This window comes from Chiloscyllium punctatum, chromosome 25, assembly GCF_047496795.1.
Source record: "Chiloscyllium punctatum isolate Juve2018m chromosome 25, sChiPun1.3, whole genome shotgun sequence".
NCBI lineage: Eukaryota > Metazoa > Chordata > Chondrichthyes > Orectolobiformes > Hemiscylliidae > Chiloscyllium > Chiloscyllium punctatum.
In genome coordinates, this window is record NC_092763.1 from 35,923,032 (window position 1) to 35,947,790 (window position 24,759).

The window sequence follows — 24,759 nt, forward strand, 5'->3', positions numbered from 1 at the left end:
AACATTGGCTCAGTTACCTTCTCTCGAGATGATCCCAGATCTATGTTTTCTCCAGCAAATTCTATTTTTATTAATCTCCAGCATCTGAATTACTTTGCTTTTACACCCATTTCCTATTCACTGTTCTCATATATCATAACTTTTTTAAAGGTCTGTTTGGGATTGTCTCTTTTCCTAGTTCTTTTTTTGCCAGCTTTTCTAGATTTTTCTAGGTTTACTTCTTGTTATAAGTATACTTACCGAACAATCAAGCAATAAAGTGGTATACTTGCTGGGAAGCTGATTGAGTTGGAAAAAACCTACTGCTCCCTCGACCATGACCCCACCCCCCATCACCAAACCATCATCTCCCAGACCATACAGAACCTCATCACCTCAGGAGATCTCCCACCCACAGCTTCCAACCTCATAGTCCGGGAACCCCGCACTGCCCGGTTCTACCTCCTTCCCAAGATCCACAAGCCTGACCACCCTGGCCGACCCATTGTCTCAGCATGCTCCTGCCCCACTGAACTCATCTCTACCTACCTCGACACTGTCCTATCCCCCCTAGTCCAGGAACTCCCCACATACGTTCGAGACACTACCCACGCCCTCCAACTCCTCCAAGACTTCCGTTTCCCTGGTCCCCAACGCCTTATCTTCACCATGGATATCCAATCCCTCTACACCTCCATTCGCCATGACCAGGGCCTCCAAGCCCTCCGTTTTTTCCTCTCCAAACGTCCCCAACAGTACCCTTCCACTGACACACTCATTCGTTTGGCCGAACTGGTCCTCACCCTTAACAATTTCTCCTTTGAATCCTCCCACTTCCTCCAGACCAAAGGCGTAGCCATGGGCACACGTATGGGCCCCAGCTATGCCTGTCTCTTTGTTGGCTATGTAGAACAGTTGATCTTCCGTAATTACACCGGCACCACTCCCCACCTCTTCCACCGCTACATTGATGACTGCATTGGCGCCACCTCGTGCTCCCGCGAGGAGGTTGAGCAATTCATCAACTTCACCAACACATTCCACCCTGACCTTAAATTTACCTGGACTATCTCTGACACCTCGCCCCCTTCCTGGACCTCTCCATCTCCATTAGTGACGACCGACTTGACACTGACATTTTTTACAAACCCACCGACTCCCATAGCTACCTGGATTACACCTCTTCCCACCCTACCTCTTGCAAAAATGCCATCCCATATTCCCAATTTCTCCGCCTCCGCCATATCTGCTCCCAGGAGGACCAGTTCCACCATAGGACACACCAGATGGCCTCCTTCTTTAGAGACTGCAATTTCCCTTCCCATTTGGTTAAAGATGCCCTCCAACGCATCTCATCCACATCCCGCACCTCCGCCCTCAGACCCCACCCCTCCAACCGTAACAAGGACAGAACGCCCCTGGTGCTCACCTTCCACCCTACAAACCTTCGCATCAACCAAATCATCCACCGACATTTCCGCCACCTCCAAAAAGACCCCACCACCAGGGATATATTTCCCTCCCCACCCCTTTCCGCCTTCCGCAAAGACCGTTCCCTCCGTGACTACCTGGTCAGGTCCACACCCCCCTACGACCCACCCTCCCATTCTGGCACTTTCCCCTACCACCGCAGGAACTGTAAAACCTGCGCCCACACCTCCTCCCTCACCTCTATCCAAGGCCCTAAAGGAGCCTTCCACATCCATCAGAGTTTCACCTGCACATCCACCAATACCATTTATTGTATCCGTTGCTCCCGATGTGGTCTCCTCTACATTGGGGGACTGGGCGCCTCCTAGCAGAGCGCTTTAGGGAAATTCTCCGAGACACCCGCACCAATCAACCAAACCGCCCCGTGGCCCAACATTTCAACTCCCCCTCCCACTCTGCTGAGGACATGGAGGTCCTGGGCCTCCTTCACCGCCGCTCCCTCACCACCAGACGCCTGGAGGAAGAATGCCTCATCTTCCGCCTCGGAACACTTCAACCCCAGGGCATCAATGTGGACTTCAACAGCTTCCTCATTTCCCCTTCCCCCACCTCATCCTAGTTTCAAACTTCCAGCTCAGTTACTGTCTCCTTGACTTGTCCGACCTGCCTATCTTCTTTTCCACCTATCCACTCCACCCTCTCCTCCTTGACCTATCACCTTCATCTCCTCCCCCACTCACCTATTGTACTCTATGCTACTCTCTCCCCACCCCCACCCTCCTCTAGCTTATCTCTCCATGCTTCAGGCTCACTGCCTTTATTCCTGATGAAGGGCTTTTGCCCGAAACGTTGATTTCGCTGCTCGTTGGATGCTGCCTGAACTGCTGTGCTCTTCCAGCACCACTAATCCAGTATTTGATTTTCAGCATCTGCAGTCATTGTTTTTACCTACCTGAGTTGGAAAAAGGGTCTATTAACTCTAAATAGTCTTGAGGTGCAGGAGAAATTGAATATCAAAAGAGAAAAAGAAAACTGCACTGATTAAAACCATGATCTTCAGAAGTTTTTAATTTACCTAGGTTGTTAACATTGATATTTATTTTTATATAATTTTTTTGTAACCATTTTGCTAACTCTGTAACTGCAAGGTGTCTTACTGTTGTGTTGCTGTTGGTGGCAATATCAGTCTATGGATAGTCAGATCTGTTCCAGCATTGCCACTCTGAGGAATGTGTGCACAACTGCAGCCATGTAATAACCAAGCGGAATCCAAACCAAAGCAAACTTTCTGCTTTTTCTTCAGAAACCGAAGCGATCCTTCAGGTAGCTGTCAGTGAGTGAAGGAAATCGATCACATTTCCGATTTCATTTAATGAACCAGCTCAAATGAGATTTTGAAGAGCTTTCCATATGACATAATGAAGGCATTCTCTTGAGGATTCTGGGTAAATCCAAGATGGAGTGTGGGAAAAATTTCTAGCTGTAATAGGCTGCTTCTTTCTTGAGGTATTTTAGATGTTGGAGGGGATTTCCTCAAATTCCAGGAGCAGCAATTACTGTTTTATGTGCTGTTGCATTGTTTTGGAACTTTGGAGGGAAAAAAAGTCAAAACAGTAGAACTTTTAAAAGGGAGAGGGACAGACAAAGCAACGCATGGTCAGGTCAGGTCAGTGCAGTGGTGGGGGGAGGAGGAGAAAGAGAGAGAGAGAGAGAGAGAGAGAGAAACCACGCTGCTAACTGACACAGTACTGTAACCTGCACAGTTACTGCCTTTGCTGTTGAATTCTTGTATCGCTGGACATCAGAGTGTGTCTAGGACAATTAACAGTGAAATTCACAACTCCTCTTGGAGGTACCTGTTTGGGAGAGGTCACAGCACAGAAGCAGATAAGTGGATAGTTATAGCCTTGCTGTAAATCTATAATAGTAAGTAGTATGGGTTCTTTCTTGATTATATGTTTTATTTGAGATATTTGTCATGATTAAACTTCAAAATATATGCCATAAGTATTAAGTTAGCCTGGAGCAGTGTTTTGTAGAGGAATAAGACAGGACTATTTTCTGGGTCTGTAGGTTGGAACAAGCAAAAGTGGCCTTTAGTAGAGTGACATGCTATTCTTGTTGGATGTGGGAGTTTAGGGAGAGTTTACATGTTACTGAGGATTATATCTGCCGTTGGTTGTGAATCCAGTCAAATCAAATGGAATGATTGGAAAGACAGAGGCGATGAATTTACAAAAGGGGGTGTGATGGATGGCAGTTATATGAAGGGAGAACAGTCACAGTTACAGTCACATAGATGGGTTGACTCAGGAAAGGTAAGATAGATAGGCAGGTGGTGCAGGAGTCTTCTGTGGCCAGCGGCGAAAAATCAGAATGGTGTGTTGTTTCCCTGGTGCCAGGATCAAAGATATCTGAGGGTGCAGAATACTCTCGAGGAGAGGGCCCAGCAGGAGGCCATTGTACACATTGGAATCAATGACATAGGAAGGGCAAAGGATGAGATTCTGAAGGGAGAATATAGAGAGTTAGACCAGAATTTAAAAAGGAGATCCTCGAGAGCAATAATATCTGGATTACTCCCGGTGCTATGAGCGAGTGAGGGTAGGAATAGGAGGATAAAGCAGATGAATGCGTGGCTGAGGAGCTGGTGTATGAGAGGTTGATATTTTTGGATCATTGGAATCTCTTCTGGTAGAAATGACCTGTGCAAGAAGGACCAATTGCACCTAAATTGGAAGGGGGCTGATATACTGGCAGGGAGATTTGCTAGAGCTGCTCAGGAAGATTTAAACTAGTAAGGTGGGACAATCAATCTGAGACTGATACAGTTGAGAAAAGAAGCAAGTCAAACAGTCAGGACAGGCAGGGACCAAGCAGAGAACAAGGCAGGATTGATAAATTAAACTACATTTATTTCAATGCAAGAGGCCTAACACAGAAGGCAGGCGAACTCAGGGCATAGTTAGGAACATGGGACTGCGATATCATAGCAATTACAGAAACATGGCTCAGAGATGGACAGGACTGGCAGCTTAATGTTCCAGGATACAAATGCTACAGGAAGGACAGAAAGGGAGGCAAGAGAAGAGGGAGTGGCCTTTTTTTATCAGGGAAAGCATTACACCTGTCCTGATGGAGGATATTCCCGGAAATATACATCCAGGGAAGTTATTTGGGTAGAACTGAGAAATAAGAAAAAGATGATCACCTTATTGCAGTTATATTATAAACCCCCTAATAGTCAGCAGGAAATTGAGAAACAAATTTGTAGGGAGATCTCAGTTACCTGTAACAGAGAGGATTGATGAGGGCAGAGTGGTGGCGTGATCTATATGAAGGCATTCGACAAGGTTCCCCATGGGAGACTGGTTAGCAAGGTTAGATCTCCTGGAATACAGGGAGAACTAGCCATTTGGATACAGAACTGGCTCAAAGGTAGAAGACAGAGGGTGGTGGTGGAGGGTTGTTTTTCAGACTTGAGGCCTGGGATGGGATGCCATAATGGTCAGTGCTGGGTCCACTACTTTTCACCATTTATATAAATGATTTGGATGTGAACATAAGAGGTACGGTTAGTAAGTTTGCAGATGACTCCAAAATTGGAGGTGTAGTGAACAGTGAAGGGGGTTACCTCAGATTACAACAGGATCTTGATCCAATGGAGTGGCAGATGGAGTTTAATTTAGATAAATGTGAGGTGCTGCATTTTGGGAAATCAAATCTTAACAGGACTTATCCACTTTACCATTAAGTCCTTGGGAATTTTGCTGAACAAAGAGACCTTGGAGTACAAGTTCATAGCTCCTTGAAAGTAGAGTCACAAGTAGATAGGATAGCAAAGAAGGTATTTGGTATGCTTCCCTTTATTGGTCAGAGTACGGAGTACAGGAGTTGGGAGGTCATGTTGTGGCAGTACACAACATTGGTTAGGCCACTGTTGGAATATTGCGTGCAATTCTGGTCTCCTTCCTCTTGGAAAAATGTTGCGAAACCTGAAAGGATTCAGAAGCGATTACAAGGATGTTGCCAGGGTTGGAGGATTTGAGCTATAGGGAGAGGCTGCATACACTGGGGCCGTTTTCCTTGAAGTGTCGGAGGCTGAGGGGTGACCTTAGTGAAGTTTATAAAATCATGAGGGGCATGTATAGGTTAAATAGACAAATTCTATTCCCTGGGGTGGGGGAGTCCAGAATTAGAGGAGACAGGTTTAGGGTAAGAGGGGAAAGATATAAAAGAGACCTAAGGGGCAACTTTTTCACGCGGAGGGTGGTAAGTGGAATGAGCTGGCAGATGATGTGGTGGAGGCTGGTACAGTTGCAACATTTAAAAGGTATCTGGAATAGGAAAGGTTTGGAGGGATATGGGCCGGATGCTGGCAAAGTGGGACGAGATTGGGTTGGGATATCTGGTTGGTGTGGACGAGTTGGAGCGAAGGGTGTTTCCGTGCTGTACATCTCGATGACTCTTGGTCCTCTGAAAAGCCAACTTGAATTAGCAAGAAATAAAAAAAATGCCACTATAAGTACTGGATATGTTTTTGAAATAGAAGATTTTAAAATAGTTTTTTAAAAAATCAGCACATTTTTACACTCCTAACATGACATCCTTTGCTCCTTCTCAGTGCACAGAACATTCATGGAATACGGCGGCTGCCGAGATCAGAGTCACCTGATCCCAAGAGGAGGCGTGTCCACCAGTGCGACTTTGAGGGCTGTAACAAAGTCTATACAAAGAGTTCTCACTTAAAGGCCCACCGAAGGATCCATACAGGTAGATGCAGCTCCCAAAGTGCCGAATCCAGGCTATTTTATTCAAATCGGTTTGATTGTTCGAATTAATGACTTTGTTGTTGTTTGGCAAAGACCAGACTTTTGAAATGTCTTAGACAAAAGTAAGTACTGCAGATGCTGGAGATTAGAGTGTGGTGCTGGAAAAGCACAGCAGATCAGGCAGCATCCGAGGAGCAGGAAAATCAGCATTTTGGGCAAAAGGTTTCCTGATGGAAGGCTTTTGCCCAAAATGTCAATTTTCCTGTTCCTCAGATGCTGCCTGACCTGCTGTGCTTTTCAGCATCCCACGTTTGAAATATCTTGTCAGTCTGGATGTTTAACCAAGTGACATAGAAGTAATGTATCTGGAGGAATATCATTGTTGGGAAGGTACTGCACTTTACGTGGATATTTGTGTGCTGCTTATTCACCACTGTAAATCATTTTCTTGTCCTTTTGAGTATGTTGACCACAGCAAGACCCTGGCCGAGAGGAGGTGGGAAAATTGCCATCTATGGTAAGCCGCTGCAGTGCCTGGGTGTGAACCAGTTCATTGGGTCTGAGCTGAATCAGAAAACCACTGCATAAGACTATAAGAAATAGAAACAGATGTAGGTCATTTGGCCCCTTGAGCCTGTTGCGCCATTCAATTGGGTCATGGCTGAGCTGACATTCCTCATGTCCACTTTCCTACCTTCCACCTTATTACTCATTGTATCAAGCCTAAGTGTTAGTCCAGTTAGTTCAGTATGATGTCTACAATGTTTCTTATTAAAACTGCATTTTTTTTTTACACTTCAAAAGATTGTTCTGCATTCTGATTCAGTCCAAGGTGATAACCTTGGACTGAATCACCTCTTTATAAACTCTTCTTCTGCTTTTGGCTTCCATGTTGTCTGTCTGCAGTCAACTGGAAGATGATTTATCTCCTGATGAAAGACTGCTGCCAAGATAATTTAATGCTCAAAGGGTGGGAATTGAACCAAAGTCTTGCTAACTGAGAGTTGAGAGTGCTACTTGCTGAGTATTTCCTGTGTTTTCACAACACATGTAGAAACACTGCCTGTACATAGTCATTCCAGTTGCATTGTTCTTTTGAGGATCAGACCAGTGAGACCTGGTCCTTAAGCTCCTTGTATGATGCCAAGTGGAATGTCTTTCATCTTTTATTATCACTGACAGATCGTCATGCTCAGTAGCTTTTGCTTCATCCATTGGTAAGCTCACTGTCTCACAAACTAACATCTGCTTTGTCAGGATATTTGCTAATTAAAGTGGGTTTCCAGTCAAGGTCCAGATTGGAGTTGGGTAGGGCTGTGATTTGGAGCACCAGCCAGTGTGGGTCAATTTCCCATCTTATTCTGACATGCAGCCATTTTGAAAAATGACAGATCATTTGACTGTCCATCAACAAGAAGTTGGCAGCCATTTATCTGCAAATTTGTTTAATTAAGACAACTACTACGGTCATGTCCTGACATTAACTGGGTATTTTACTCCCTGGTGCAGGCTGCACACTTAACCTAGACCAATATTAGCCCTCTGTGATGGGCTCTGGGCAGGAGGAAGTGGTGGATGCAGTGATTGTTCACAAGTCAAGCAATGATGGCATAATTAATATGGTGCACTTCCTTGTGTCACCTCTGTCATAGTCCAACTATATGAAATTATCAACAATCAAAAATGCTGTACAAGTTCTACCTTTACTAGTACTTTCATCACAGTTCACCACCTGCTTTCAATCACACACACAGGTTCATTAAGCGATAACTCTGTCCCCCTCCACAGAAGTTGTCTGACTTGCTGAGCCTTTCCAATATGACCTGCTTTCATTCCATTGACATGCCATCTGTCTTGTTGGAGGCATTGAAAGTATATCGAGTAATATAATAGTTTTAAAACAAAATTCAAATGTATTTTCGGGAGTGTTTTTTTGAATATTTCAGTTTTCCATTCATAAAGTAATTTTCAGTGACAGAATAATGTGCAAATATTGGACCTTATTGCTATCCACTGAACTGTGAGGGATAGGAGCCAAACGCAGGCAAGTGGGACTAATTTAGTTCAGAAGTGTGATGTGGATTAGTTGGGTCAAAAGATCTGTAAGCGCCTCATCTTCCGCCTGGGAACCCTCCAATCACAAGGGATGAACTCAGATTTCTCCAGTTTCCTCATTCCCCCCCCACCTTGTCTCAGTCAAATCCCTCGAACTCAGCACCGCCTTCCTAACCTGCAATCTTCTTCCTGACCTCTCCGCCCCCACCCCACTCCAGCCTATCACCCTCATCTTGACCTCCCTCCACCTATCGCATTCCCAACGCCCCTCCCCGAAGTCCCCCCTCCCTACCTTTTATCTTAGCCTGCTGGACACACTTTCCTCATTCCTGAAGAACGTCGATTCTCCTGTTCCTTGGATGCTGCCTGACCTGCTGCGCTTTTCCAGCAACACATTTTCAGCTCAAAAGATCTGTTTCCATGCTGTATGACTATTCAAATCTGCACTTGCCTAAATATATCTGTACGGCAATTATGTGCCAAAGAATAGTGAATTTAGTCCTGAAAAATTAACACTCTGCACAGATGCTGCTAGACTTGCTGAGTTTTTCCCGCATTTTTCTATTTTTATTTGATGCTCTGGTGCGTGAAGGAGGTTACATCGATATGCTCAGCTACTCTCCACCACAATGTCTCCTTTAAACCCTGCAGCCCAGTACCAAGAAGCTACTTGTGTTTCAATTGTGCTTCTACTAGTGGGTCCTGGGTTGGGCAGAAGGTGCTAGTCAGCAGTTCAGGGGGAGCATCACCTTGTCTGTCTGCTCACAGAAATCCCAGTACATTAGCCTCATTTACATAGGGAGGAGTGGACAACAGAACACTGCTCTTTTACCCAGTGCCGTAGCTAGTTTTAGTTGCTCAACCATTGTCACAAAAACAGATTATGTAATCACCACATTCCTGAACAGGTTGATTAGAAAATATTGAAACTGCAAGTCTTTAAATAAAAGTATTGATGCGTCTGCTTTCAGCCAGTCTCTCTGGACCGTTGTGCTACAGGCAAAAGATAATGTAGATACAGCTAATAATGACTTGGGTCTCTCCACCTGGCTTGGTGGTCTTTCAGGGATATGTAGCTCTCGGCCTGGCCTCAGTATGGACTTCCATTCTTGGGGTGATTCCTCAAAGTGCGGTCTGACTGTGGCGAAGCACTTAAGGAAGACTGTGTAATGTTTGAACTTTTGGCTTTATTTCTTTATTTTCTACTTAAAACTAAAAGTCTGCAATGTGTAACTTTTAACATTATTTCTTATGTTTTACGCTATACTATAATTACTGTAATGTTTAAATATTAACTTTGTTTGTTCTTTCTAACTTATTCTTGAGATTCTGTACTTAGGCACTAAGTACCTGTACTCCTGTACTTGGGTAAACGTGACAATAAAATCAAAATTAAGTCAAATAATTAAGATCAAGGCTCCTCCCTCTATTTCTAAGAGATTGTGTACCAAATTTTGGACCCCTTTCCATGTGAAAGTATCATGTAGAAGCTGATTTTGATTGAAATCACTGTGTTACTTCAACTACCTCAGTCAGTGTAGGAAGATGATGTTTACCCCAATCAGTAGATACCAACAAGTGATACCTTCTGCAAGTTTCAACTTGATCTAATTTCGTGTCTGGGTTGCCAGGAGTCTGGGTTTGACTCCATCGCTTGCCAATTTTCTTTTCTGTAAGATGCAAATTAGGTGAAATATTCAAGCTGTTCCTTTTCTTGAATTATGCAGAATTGTTGTGCGTTGTCAGCAGAAAAATCTCAGCTTCACTGTGAACTCTGAGGAGTGCCATTGGACTGTTGAAGTTGGATGGTTGGAGAGAGTGAGAAATTATTACAGCTAAGACAGGCAATAGCTGTCCCCTTGAGAATGAAAGTACACTAACGCAAGGGAATTTGCAAAAGAAACAAATGTGGTGAGAAAATACTTTTTCACACAATATTCAGAGTTGTGAAGAAAGGCATGAGAGTTGCATTTTAAGTCATTATGTCTATTCAGAGAGCCAGTGCAGACATGATGGATTGAATGGCCTTCATCTGCATTGCAACAACTCTGTGATTAAGATACAAGCTTGGACAAAAGAGCTGACCTTGGCATCAAGCCAGCATTTGACCAGATATAATAACAAGGAGTCCTAACAGCACTAAAGTCAATGCAGAATCAAGGGGGGATATCTTCATGGTTAGAATCATAAGCAGCGCAGAGGAAGATAGTTGTGGTTGTTGGAGACTAATCACTTCAGTCTCAGAACATCAGCAAATAAGTTGGTTAGGGTAGATATTTTTAATCAATTTGTTTAAACATGTTATGCCGTGCTGCTGGAATAGATGGGACTTGAACCTGGACCTTCTGGTTCAAAGTTGGGACGCTAGTACTGCACCACAAGAGCCCTTTCCTCAGGTTAGCATCATAGGGCAAGCCATCTTCAACTGCTTCCCCCCATCAAAAAGTCAGAAGTGAGGATGTTTATTGATGATTGTGCAATGTTCAGCAGCATTTGCAGCAACTCAGATGTTGAAGCAGTCTGTGTCAATATGCAGTAAGACTTGAATAAAATACAGGATTGGGCTGAAATGTTTAATATTTGTTCTACAAATGCCTTGCAATGACCATCTCCAATAGGAGACAACCACTCACCTTGACATACAATGGCATTACAATTGCTGAATTCCCCACTGTCAATGTCCTAGGGAGTTGCCATTGAACAGAAAGCAATCTGGACCACAATCAGGTTGGAGATGAGGTATTCTGTGGGGTGTGATTAACCTGCACCTACACGGAGTCCATCGCGGAAAGGCACTAGTCGGGAGTGTAATAGAATACTTTGCGTTTATCTGAGTGAAGCTGCAAAACTTTTCAGTCATTGACACCATCCAGGACAAAATGGCCTGACGTGTCAGTACCCCATTTACCATTACCAGCCTAAAGTACAGTGGTTGCAGAGTGTATGATATACAGAATACACGGCAACAATTTGCCAAGATTCCTTCAACAGCATCTTCCAAACCCTAGAAGACCTCGACTACCTGGACAGACAATGGGTAGCAGATGCCTATAAGTGCACCAGCTGCAAGTTCCATTCCAAGCCACATACCATCTTGCAGTGTAACTGAGTCACTGTTCCTTCACATTCAGGTGATTAACATCCTGGAGCTCCCTTCCTAACCACCACGTGGTGGTCTTGCACCAGACGGTATGCAGTGATGCAAGTTAAACGCTCACCACCATCAACACCTCACGGGTGGGAAGAGCTGACCTAGCCACACATCCCCACATCCTCAGGAATAATAATTATGAAAAAGTAAAATACTAATTAAAAACAAAATTGCTGGAAACTCTGAACAGAGCAACTAATGTTTGAAGTGAAGCTAGCCTAAAGTTTTATTTTTCCAGCCTTGCAACCCTTTGATTCTAACAAAGGAAATAAGGTCTGAACCATTAACCTACCTCACTTTCCACAGATGTTTTCTAAATTTGTTTCAGTACGTCCACCTTGACATTGAATCAATTAATGTTGAACTTATTTATCATAGACCTCCCCATCATTGGCTTCAATGCATATGTGACTTTTCCATCAGTGCTTCCATCCTCACCCTCATCCCCACTTTCCATAGCCATCTCCATCCCACTGATGTCCTTGCCCTTCTTCAGACTTGGCAGCCCCAACATTTTAGGAGAAAGTGAGGACTGCAGATGCTGGAGATCAGAGCTGAAAATGTGTTGCTGGAAAAGCGCAGCAAGTCAGGCAGCATCCAAGGAACAGGAGAATCAACGTTTCGGGCATGAGCCCTTCTTCAGGAATGAGGAGAGTGTGCCAAGCAGGCTAAGATAAAAGGTAGGGAGGAGGGACTTGGGGAGGGGGGGGTGGGGGGGGGGCACTGGAAATGGATAGGTGGAAAGAGGTTAAGGTGAGGGTGATAGGCCGGAGCGGGGGTGGGGGCGGAGAGGTCAGGAAGAAGATTGCAGATTAGGAAGGTGGTGCTGACTTCGAGGGTTGGGACTGAGACAAGGTGGGGGGAGGGGCAATGAGGAAACTGGAGAAATCTGAGTTCATCCCTTGTGGTTGGTTGTGGCTTCCGCCTAGTTTCCTCATTTTGTCTCCCTCACCTTGTCTCAGTCCCAACCTTTGAACTCAGCACCACCTTCCTAACCTGCAATCTTCTTCCTGACCTCTCCGGCCTATCACCCTCACCTTATCACCCTTATCTTAACCTTCTTCCACCTAATCACATTTCCAATGCTCCTCCTCCCCCCCCCCCCCCCCCCCAAGTCCCTCCTTTTATCTTAGCCTGCTTGGCACACTCTCCTCATTCCTGAAGAAAGGCTCATGCCCGAAACGTTGATTCTCCTGCTCCTTGGATGCTGCCTGACCTGCTGCGCATCCCCAACATTTTCCACTCTGTTCTTAACTTAGTTCCTGTTTTCTTCTGTTAGCAGCTTGTTCCATTCCAAACCTGCACTGAAGTCCTGTCAGAAATTGGTTGGTGCAAGTTGTCCTAGAATTTCAGTGGCTACCTGCACCAATCAACCTCTGCCACTAGATGGAGTATGGTTAATTTAAAAGTGCTTTAGTGTAGGTGAGTATAGTCTCAAATATTTAACTATTTTGAATGTTGCATTCTTTTTATACAGATGTATCTTATTTTGAAAGCTAATTCAACTAGGCATTCACTGTGCTGCAAATCCTTAGTGCAGTATTTTAAATTGTATATTGTATTTTCTCAATGGGTTAGGTTCCTTTGAACTAACTCTGCCTTTAACATTGATTCTGTGGGAACATACGATGCACTGAAAGTTATGATTTTCAGCAAGACAGCCAGAATTGGAAATGACTACTCCCAAACCTGGTCTTGCCTTCAGTTGATACATTAAGGCTTAACAAGGCTGATTAGCACAGAGACACTGGGAACAGTTGTTAAAATCATTAGTTTTGTGGAGGGCTTGGCCCTAGACTTCCCAAGTCTTTCTATTAATTAATAAGAGTGGATTAAACTATCCTGGATTCACTTCTTGTCCATAGCACTGTAAAAAGTGCTATTAATTTGCACAGGTTTCTAGCATATTAGTGACTGGAAACAGAATGAGGGGAAGGGCTGGCTCTGGAGAAGAAGGTGGTGCATAGAAATGGCTTGGGTTTATTGGAGCACCAGAATGTAGCCTGAAAGCTCAAGTGGTTATTGGGATTAAACACTGCAGATGGCTATATTAACTGACCTGGAGTGCTCTCTTTGAATCAGCATAATTCCTTCTGTGACTCACTGTTGTTTTGAAGAAGAGTACCAGACTAGCTAACCAATCATTGCTGCCACAATTAATCCTGGCACCACCAGGCCGATGAGAGCAAACCATTTGAAATTTATCTGGTGTGAATGACCAATGCTTTCAATCTGTGAGCCCATTAAATTTTCTTGATGTGTTTATTAGAGAACACATTCCAGGCAGCTGTGCATAGGATCATCGCCGCTAAATGTATAAGCCACAAAGATTTGATGCCAATTCGCTATTCAATGAAAAGTGCAGGCAACTGATGACAAAGGAGTTTTGACTATGAAGACCCTCCTAGTGGAGATGGTTGTTGCAGCTTGTCATCCAGTTTCTCTCAAACAGCAATCACTTGGCAGGCAATCCCTGTGGAACTGTACTTCGGCAGTCAGGGCAGTTAGGTGGGCGGCACGGTGGCACAGTGGTTAGCACTGCTGCCTCACAGCGCCTGAGACCCGGGTTCAATTCCTGCCTCAGGCGACTGACTGTGTGGAGTTTGCACGTTCTCCCTGTGTCTGCGTGGGTTTCCTCCGGGTGCTCCGGTTTCCTCTCACAGTCCAAAGATGTGCAGGTCAGGTGAATTGGCCATGCTAAATTGCCCGTAGTGTTAGGTAAGAGGTATTAGGTAGGTATATGGGTGGGTTGTGCTTCGGCGGGTCGGTGTGGACTTGTTGGGCCGAAGGGCCTGTTTCCACATTGTAATGTAATCTAATCTTTAAAAAAAACTGTCCAAAGGACTAAAATCAAATGACAGACAAAATCAGAAATTGCTGGAAAGGCTCAGAAGAACTCTGAAGAAGGGCCACTGGATCTGAAACATTAACTCAACTTTCTCTCTCCAAATTCTGTTTCTGATTTCCAGCATCTGCAGTTTTTAAGTTTTAGTTTTAATATCAAATTACAGTGAAATGTATTGGCATAGGTTTGATTCTTTGCATGCTAGAGTTTAGTTGAAAGTGTTGCCAATGGTAGATGGAAAGGAATGATCATGTGAGATCTGTTTTTTGTACTGTATCATGCTTTGCTGGCTGGCTCATTAATGTACGCTTCAAGTTTCAACTCCTATCAATGTAGACCAGTTACTACCTTCGTTTGAAACTCCATGTTCATTTTGGTGGCTTCATTACAGATTTGTGCATTGTATAATCACCAAAGAAATATACAAAAAAAAAGTGGGGATTTTAGGATCGTTGCAATGCAGTTGCTTCTAAAGTTGGTACATAGTACTTTGAATAAATGGAAGTCAGAGCTTCATGCCCAAACCTGGTCAAAGTAAAGATGGAGTTCACATCTCCTATTATAAATGTAATATTAGTTTCTCTAAGATCAAAGTTAAACTAATTCACCACTTTGAGTAATGGCATATTAATATTCTGTTTTCAATAATGTGTTTTCTGTACATCAACTTCAACAAATGTTATATTGCTAGAAGATCAAAAGAGTTAAAGCTGACAGTAAGGAGCAAAAACTGTACTTAGAGCCAGCATTAAATGGATTTTTCGAAACTGATGTGAACTTAATGGCGTGCTGTCAGTTCACTTATTCGAATATGAGCACGACTTTACATTTAGAAGATTAGTATTCTGCATTAGTTCAAGGTCGCTGAGAGGATGTTACATTTGTTCTGGATAGTTACGTCCATGTGCTACTTACTGATTGTCTTTCTTTGTTGGAATATTTGGAATCCAAATTGTGAGAAAATCCTGCCTTCGTTTTCTTCAGAGCATGTAGAGTAAATGTTTTGTTTAACAGACTCTTCTGAGATTTAAGTGTGCGCTGATTTGTATCGAGTTTAAATGTATTGTGGTGACAGTGGCTCAGTGCAGGGAAGTGTATCCAAAGCTGGTATATAGAGTCATATGGCACAGAAACAAACCCTTCAGTCCAACCAGTCTATGCCGAATATATTCCCAAACTAAACTAGTCCCTCCTCCCTGCTTCTGGCCCATATCCCTCCAAACCTTACCAATCATGTATCTATCCAAATGTTTTTAAATGTTGTAACTGTGCTCACGTCCACCACTTCCTCAGGAAGTTCATTCCACATGCGAACCACCCTCTGTCTAAAGAATATGCCTCTGGTCTTTTTTAAATCTCTCTCCTTTCACCATAGAAAAGTGTTCCCTAGCCTTGAAATCCTCCATCCTCGGGAAAAGACAACTACCATTAACTCTATCTGTACCCCTCATTATTTTATAAACTTGTAATAGCCGGCTCTCAACCTCCTGCACGCCAGTGAAAAAGTCCCAGCCTATCCAGCCTTTCTTTATACATCAAACCTTCCATACCCGGCAACTTCCTGGTAAATTTCTTCTGAACCCTCCCCAGCTTGATAATACCCTTCCTATAACTGGGTGACCAGAACTGGACACAGTATTCCAGAAGAGGCCTCACCAATGTCCTGTACAACCTCCCTTCCCAACTCCTATACTCAAAGGACTGAGAAATGAAGGCAAGCATGCCAAAGTCCTTTTTAACCACCCTGTAAATGTGTGATGCAAACTGCAAAGAAACAGGTAGCTGCACCCCTAGGTCCCTGGGAAGCACAATATATGGGATTGATCTTAAGGGATTGTCCTTGATATGAACTGGACGAATCCCCTCCTCACCAAAGTGTGGAGCCAGCTCTCTCCTTTTCCATCCTTGCATCAACTCCTCCCACCTTCAGTTGGCCAGCGCATAATGGCCCTGGAGATGGGTTGAGATCTATGGTTGCCAGTTAACTGGGCAGTCTAACAAGTGTCTTGCTCATTCTCCATTATGGAATCTGGTTGGGATAGAGGGTTTTTTAAAACAAAATTGTCTAATCATTTTGTTCAGAGATGTTATTACACACCTCTGGGGCAGGTGGGACTTGAATCCTGGTCTCCTGACCCAAAGATAGGGGCACTATCACTGCCCCAAGACCCTGGGGTTTATTAGCTCAGAAAACAGCAGGCTGTCCAGCTGCATTGTTTCCCGTGTCCCTGCTGAAAACACAGCCATCGAGTGAGCTGCAAAACACCTCCTGCTGATCACGTTGCAATGTTAGTAAAAAGCTGCAAATTATTTCAACTCTGGCAGAGACCGAAATAAATATATTTAAACCCTGATTAAATGGGTTTTCACGGCTAGGTTTGGTTACGTTCGCAACTGATGAGCAAATGTTCAGTTCCAGCAGGATTCTTTCAAAAAAAAGTCAGAATCCTACAAATTTCATATTACTTTTCCCCACTGCCTAAATTAATCTGAAGTCATTGAAGCAAACCGCAATCCTTACCATTACCCTGACTGAGATCAACAGACTCAAAGATTTTCCCAGAATCCTCTGGTCCCTGTGTCTCAATGCTACACCACACTCTTCTTACACCCACCCAGCCATCAAGTGAACAGCCATGACCTTGACAGTCACATTATGCTGTAAAACTCTGTTCCAATAAAAATAATTTTTGGATATTAAATGGATCAAGTGAATGTCAGTCGGATAAAACTGACAGACAATGATTGTAGATTGGTTTTGGAGTATGGTGACAGAGTTGCACATTCTTTATAAAAGCCTTTATTTGTGTTCTGTTTAAGATCTTACAAAGGTGCAGAGCTGGCAGTTGGGGTTTGTGGTAGGTAGTAATCTGAGTCAGACTTTCAGATCAAGCAGTTTGATTGTTTAAGCTGGTCATTTAAAATTAATCTAGATTAAACAACTTTTTTTTAAAAAAAAGCTGTGTTTAGACAATTCATTGGGAACATATTTTACAGAAATGAAACTGAACTAGTAAAGTACTTGATCACCATGAGGCGTTTGCTGGTACCCCTCTTTCCTGCAACCCATTCATGTCAGATTCATTTGATGATCATCGTATGAGCTGAAAAATGTGTTGCTGGAAAAGCGCAGCAGGTCAGACAGCATCCAAGGAGCAGGAGAATCGACGTTTCGGGCATGAGCCCTTCGGGAATCCTGAAGAAGGGCTCATGCCCGAAACGTCGATTCTTCTGCTCCTTGGATGCTGTCTGACCTGCTGTGCTTTTCCAGCAACGCATTTTTCAACTCTGATCTCCAGCATCTGCAGTCCTCACTTTCTCCTAGATGATCATTGTATGAGTTCAGTTTTGTTCCCATAAATGTATGTTAGACCAGCTTGAACTCCTTATAAGAAGCTTATAAAGTTTGTTAGTGATGTTTAATTTTAAAGCAAAACCTGAATAAATCTGTCATGAAGCAGTGAAGAGTTTAGATAGTAGAACATTTTTGTAATGTTTCCTGTGCAGGTCTGAGAACAGCAGGAAAAGCTGAAATTCAAATTCTTTTGTTATGCCCAGACAAAGATTCACTATGCAAAGGTACTCTGTTCTGTGGAATAGTTTGCATGTTTTCACAAAGCAGCATTGATATGCCAGTGAAAGGTACTGAGATTTGCATAATAGTAAGCCAGGTTCCACCTACACAGTTTGTCCCTAATTTGGTTTTGTTGATTTTTCTGCGGGCAGGGTGAAAACCATGAGGGACATTAGATCATCTCTGTTGAAGCAGGGTTCCTATTCATTGCTTTTTAAAACCGTCACAACTCTATAATTGAGTCATGTTGTTTCTTGACTGACTGAGTAAAGTTGCTGTTTACTGCACTCCTGTCTTATTTAGAATAGCAAGTACAGTAGTCACCAATAGACCTGGGGCCTTAGTTTCTGCATTCAATCCTTTCAGTGATAAGGTTTTCCTTCATGATTAAGTAATTGAAAAGATTTCCACTTTTAAAGTTGTGCAGCCCAATTAATCATTCTGTGATCTCCTTTGAACAGGTTTATGCTGTAGACTGCTCTTGATTGTTTATTCTTTAATTCCATTCCTAAAGAAGATCACAAAATTAAAATAAAAACATAACTCTTGATACTTTACTAAATTGCTGATATTCAAATGTGTGTCACATTTGCATTCCTTTATTCTTGCATTATTGTTCCTTTTGTTCTTGAAGTGTTTCACCACTTCCAAGCCAGTTCATGTCCGTCATGCCACCCACATACTCCCAGCTAAGCAGATTGTGTTCTTTTTAACAATTTTATTTCCTCTCCACGTTTGAAAAGCAGGGGATTGAAAACTTCAGATCATGACATTAATCAAACCTTATTTACACCACTGTCGCATTTACATCCAGTCTACTCTCACAAGTGGGTTAAAGCCTTTGCAACAGTCAAAATGGAGTCTGTTTGAACATGACACTAAGTTCAATTGGTTCTGCAGAATTCAGGTTTCCTGCTTTTGTCAATTATACCGCACCCATTCCTTCACTGACGAAAATAAGAGTAAGAATTTCCTTTTCTGGTCCCCTCCATTATTTTAACCACTCAGGGAATCTTTCCAGCTGTACAAAAATCTAATGCGAAACTGATTTTTCCATCGTTGTTCCACGTGCTTGAGCCTCGACCGTCCTAGCTTTTGTGGTTGTGTTTCACAACACACACTTAGTTGCCGGTCAGCTGAGCGGGTAAATCCAATACACTTTTAGCAAGGAAGCATTTAACATGAAGCTTTGTATAATAGTATTTAATGAGTTCTGGAACAAAGTTGTGATCTGTAATTAAAAAGACACATTTACTTTTATGTAGGACACTAAATATCAAAAAGTAGAACTCAATTGACCATTGAATCAACAAGTTTGCACTTGGGTATATGTCTTTTCTTTCATTGTCATTTTTAAAGAATACAAAACAAGACCTGCAATAAATGTCAATCCAAAACTATCTATTTCTTTTCGTTTGAACTTTGTGAAATCTATCCTTTTTGCCTTTCTTAATTCCTTAAGAAAGTGAACAGAAAGTACTCCAATCTAAAGAAAAATAATCCAACATTACAGTGGCTGGCACTGATATATCTTGGAAAATTGTGACGTACATACACTTATACTGCAGAGTCCATGAGAAAGCTGAGACTCATGTAAAGACTTTACTGGAAGGCTTCTAGTTGTACAGATTTTGTATAAAATTTATAAACATTGATTACATACAAAAGGAAATAGAATAGGTAATTGGTACCGTTCAATTTTAACAACACCATTAGACATACACTTTTTTTGTCCTTTTTATGAGAACAATTTCTCTGTTCCTGTGAAATGCGTGAAAGGTGCTGTATAATCTTGGAGTACTGTTTGTGAAAATTTTGCAGCATTTAACATTTTATTCTGCTTTTCTAGGAGAGAAACCCTACAGATGCACTTGGGAGGGCTGTACATGGAAGTTTGCACGTTCTGACGAGCTGACGAGGCATTTTCGCAAGCACACGGGCGTTAAGCCTTTCAAATGCACGGACTGTGACCGGAGTTTTTCCCGCTCAGACCATCTTGCACTGCACCGCAGAAGACACTTGATGATGTGAAAGGTACTTAAAGGTCAGCTTCACATCAGAGCCCTGGCTCTGCCTCCATCCCGTTATTCAGCATTGCTGAATTCTGACAGTACCTGCTGTGAGATGGCACCTGTGGATGCCAATTCAGAGAGAAAGAGAGAGCCCGCCCGCCCGCCCTCAAAAGACTGTGGAACTGTTCAAACCAGCTTTCCTTTTGATGTTAAGTACTGACTGCATTTATGTAATTTAAGCTAGGCCTGTCATTTTTGTCATGATTTTTTCTTCTTGATTATGTTAACACAGGGCAGAAAAAAAGCAGGCAGTCCATTACTTGCAGCCAAAATAATGTTTAAGGGCATTTAAATCTTCATTGGCTTGTGAATGACCTTAAGGCTAAGGAAAAGCAACACTGAGGTTGGTGTTAATTATTGGTGGTGAATTCTTCAAAGAACAGAAGATTGACTTTCTAGGTTGTGTCACTGTATTTTTCATTTAATGTGAGCAATTCATACAGTGGTAAGTCTTGACATTTTGTCCAATTTTAACAGTTATCCTATTTTAATGTGTGCTTTATTAATTTGGTGGTATTTAGCTAAGATGCATAAATATTGCTGACAAAGATATGGTTGCTTTTCCCATGTTTCGGCTCTGTGCACCCCATGAAATTGTTGAGTAGATACAAATGTCAAAAGAAAAGGGCCTTCTATTCTCCGGGGTATACAGCAATGTTGCAAAACAGGTTTTCTTTTCATCCTGCCTCCAGTCTCTACTGAAACAGATAGAACTGGTTATTCGATTTGATTCACTGTAAACAGTCCCTCTTTTATTCAGGCTTGTGGGAGGTTTTTGATAAAGCAGCATTCTCTTTCCACTAATGAATGTGATCAGCACAGTGATGTTAATTGTGGTTAAGGAGACTGGCGCTCGTGTTTTTTCACTGCTGCAATTCCAGCAGTATTTCAGTTTCTGCAGCAACATAAAAGCTGGATCTGAGGCCCACGCAGCCTTTTGCTTCCACAAGTACTGACTGAGATGTCTTGGCAGCATTATCTGTGATGTGCCAGTGGTCTTAGTTGCTTACTGTGAATATCTCTGCCTGTTACAACATGATACAATTCTGGAGTCAAATGATATAAATAAAGAGCATATGAACATAGAACTCGGTCATTGAAAGCTAACTTTGAATGTGTATTAATAGACACAATTAATAAATTATTAGTAATTTTCACACTCATTTTCATTCAGTTTAATGAACTGTGAAGCCAGATGTAAAGTTTTAGATCTCTTTCTAAGCACCTTGTGCTTCTGCTTTATTGCGTATAAAAAGAGGCAGGTTAGGGTGCAGACCTTTAGCATTGAATGACTTGCTGCTGGGATGAGTGAAAGCTGCAGCAGTCTGCGTTTGCAAACATATGCCCCATCTGCCTTTCGCGTGCTGTTTTTACTGCCCTGTGAGGTATTGTTTTGATTGTGTAATCTATTTATCTTGCGTGGTAGTTTGTAGGTTTAAAAAAAATCAGCCAGACCAGCGAATCACATTTTAATCTGAGTATATGGGAATATTTCTCGAATGCTCTTCAAGCTTTTGTTGGTGTAAGAGTGATCTCTAGATTTCATTAATAAATGACTAATGCTGATCAACAATCACCATGCACACATTTAATTTTACTTGCCGCTGTTTAACCTGAGTGTACTGCCTTGGAGCAGAGACTTAAATAAGTTATTACAGTTCATTTAGGGGAATTGTAATGACATTACAGGAGTAATGGGTGAGCAACTGTACCCCACAAACTCAGCAATTGTTTTGAACCATTTCAAAAGAGAAATCTCATTCTCGCTCTACCCCTTTTAAAACTCATTTTGTTTTTTTTATGCCTGTTGTTTTTGATGTCTCTAATGGAGTGGTGTTGATCTCGGGTGGGGAGAGAGATTACTGGCTGGGAGTAGAGATCAACCCCAGGATGTGGGTAATCCACACAGAGTAAAACTGGCAGCATCCGAAGATGATGAATATTGTTATTCAATCTTTGTTCATTTCCATTGTTTTTGCCGTACAGTTCCCCCAGTGATGCTGCCAGTTGCTGTTTAAACACAATATCATGGTCATTTTGAAAAGAGGAATCAGCCTTTGTGTAAATGGTGCTAACAGTGAGATTACCTCTTAATGTAAAGAGAAAACTGAAGATGGACATTGTACCTCCGTTCTCATTCGTAGGGAGCTGGAAGTCCATAAATTAAAAGAACAGACTTGTAAAAGTGTAATTTCTGTAATAAATGTTGCAACTTTCCACCTCTTTGGATTCAATCTTTTATAATTGCAGATACAATTAGTTACAGATATGATGTTTTTTTGGAGCTTTATAGTAAAGGGTACTGTACTGCACTACAAAAGACAGCACTTCCCAGTATAGACTGTCACATGGTGTAACGGAGCTCCATGGTATCTTTGAAAACACCATCACATCTGCAGCCTCTGTCACATAATTGTATGTGGTTTTCTCACTGTTGCAATGATATGGGATTTGACTAGTTGTAGTGTGCTAGCTCACTAAACAAGTCAATTCGAAGAACGCATTAATTCTTTCCTTCCAACTATTCTGGGAAGGAAATGTGAACAGGTCGGAAATAATCAGCTTGAATAAATTATAGGAAAGCTAAAATTCCTTACAAAGCGATGAAGTGAAGTTGTTAGAATTTGAGATCTCAGGCATTTTCTTGAATGAATTCAAAAACATCCAATCTTTAAGATGCCGTCTGTAGTGAGGCATGATAGCCTTAGGAAATGAAAAGTTTTTAATTCTCTGATTCTAAATATTATTCTTCTGTTCATGTAAACAGACCAATTTAAATAGAGCTCTGTTGTTATGCATCTTAATCCACAAAAGTGAGTTTTCTCAGCATTTAAAAATTTATCTGCAATGTTCTCACTACACCAATGCAAATTTGTTTCGTGGTACTGGTGAAATATACGAAGAATTTTATTCTTGTAGAATTTACTGAACTGAAAAGCTGCAGTTTGACCTGTAGCCTTAATGCAATAAATTGGCAGAAGTGTTAATAGTTATTACTGAAATGAAGTAGCTTGCCTTAGCTGTTTGGTTAATGTTGTTTCTCTATTACTAAAGTCAGTTAAATGAGTTCGAAAATGGGATGAGAATAGTTAGGTGGTGTTTTTGACTGGCTTAGATTCAATGGGCTGAAGAGCCTTTTTCTGTGATGTAGATCTTTATTAATCTAAATTTAAAAAGTAGAGGAAAAACCTCCTTATCTCACCTGAACCAAAAGCTTGGAGATGGGAGGTAAAACCAGATCGTGACTCCATATTCACAAGCACCAATATCCTGATTACATTGTTCTTGTACTTGTTTTAGTATTGATGGTCTCATTGTCTCCAACTTCCCTGATATAATGGAAGCCTGTCACTCAAAACTCCTCTTTCACTTTTAATTCACTGTATGCAATGTTGATAAAAATGTTTGAGTAATATTTTTTCGGATTGTATTGAATTTTTTTGAGGGGCATTTTTAACTTCAGTCTGGCTGGTGGGTTGTTAAAATGGAGCGGGTTAAACCCCAGGCTGTCACAGTTTTTAAAAAGCATGATTTTTTAGGTCAATGAAGAGCTGGCTGCCCCCAGCATCTTCTATGATTTGGACCCTTAATACCGCAGTCTGAACGTTGAAGAGAGTAGATCAGCAGCAGCAGTCCCTTCACAACTATAAAGCAAGTCTAAAGATCAAACAGACTTTTCAAGTTAACTTAGAACTTGCCTTGGAATCAAAATGAAAAGAATGATGGAAATCGGCAAAAGAGCCAGTTTTGGAACTTTTTCTATTCTATGCTTTCAGCCAGTTTTCAGTGTTTCTTGTAGCCTCCTAAACCAGGCCTGAGCTACCTTGATATTAACATTTGATATCTGACCAGATTCCTAGCATACTCCACTGACTATTTATAATCAGTGACTTATACCAAGTTATGAATCTATGTTTTTTGAAGGAATTGAAGAGCCTTGGGCAACCAAGTGTTTTCCTGTAGCTCCACAGATTGCAAATGGCACCCGCTACTCTCAGCTGTTATCACCATGACTACAATCCTTTTGCTCCTCACAGCACCCTCCCCTCCAATAAACCATTACCAATGTTCAGTTATTCAAATCTTCAGGTATCCAAAGTAATTTGGTCATAGAAAACCAATTTAATTAGAACTAAAAGAAAGCTTCTTCAACCTTTCAAAAAATACTTAGCATTGCAAAAAGACTAGAAGTTGTGCTCATCAGAACTAGCACACAAGAAACCTACTTGAACAAAGAAGCAGTGTTTCATACAATATGAGTGAGCTGATCGGTTGGGCCATCATTACCGTGGACATGCAGCAAGAAGAGTTGACTGTCAATCTTAATCCTCAGAACAGGCAAAGAGATTTTGATTGGTCAGTGTGTTATCATGGAGATGCAGCAGAGATTGACTGTCTTCATGACCCCTTTTGTCTTTTAGAAAATGTGTAATGTATCTATAAATTCCTGTTCCCTCCAAAAAAAAAGGTCGTCAATATTTTAAATATGTAGGTTTTAACACACAAAATGCATTATAACTTAAATAAGTACATTGGGGCAATAGAACAGAATGCAGAATATAGTGTACAGCTACAGAGAAAGTGCAGAGAAAGATCAACTCTAATATGAAAAGTCTGTTCAAAAGCCTGATAGCAGTGTGAAGAAGCTGTTCTTGAGACGAGGTTTACAAAGTTGCCAATAAGTTGATCTTTTAGTGTGCGTGACTGTAGGACTCGATGTGTATATTGACCAGTGAACGAAGGCTTTCTTTGGTAGTATTGGTAGTTCTTGTATAATGCGATGGTTGCTTTCTTGGGCAACCGCACATTATAGAAAAATTGGGCTTTAGAAACAGCACTTAGTGTTGCCGATGTAATCGCGTTACAGGCGCACACGTTTT

The 24,759-nt window shown here is 42.0% G+C and overlaps 1 protein-coding gene across 10 annotated transcripts in view; it reads left to right on the forward strand.

Annotated features, from left to right (window-relative positions):
* The window catches only part of klf8 (Kruppel like factor 8), a 185,492-nt gene extending 163,396 nt beyond the window's left edge, over positions 1 to 22,096 (forward strand). For all 10 annotated transcript variants that reach the window (XM_072595032.1, XM_072595039.1, XM_072595033.1 and 7 more), the window contains 2 exons: positions 6,035 to 6,183; positions 19,657 to 22,096. In XM_072595032.1, the coding sequence (XP_072451133.1) occupies positions 6,035 to 6,183; positions 19,657 to 19,838 (331 nt within the window). In that variant the 3' untranslated portion in view covers positions 19,839 to 22,096. The remainder of the gene's footprint in view (positions 1 to 6,034; positions 6,184 to 19,656) is intronic.
* Positions 22,097 to 24,759: the final 2,663 nt, after the last annotated feature.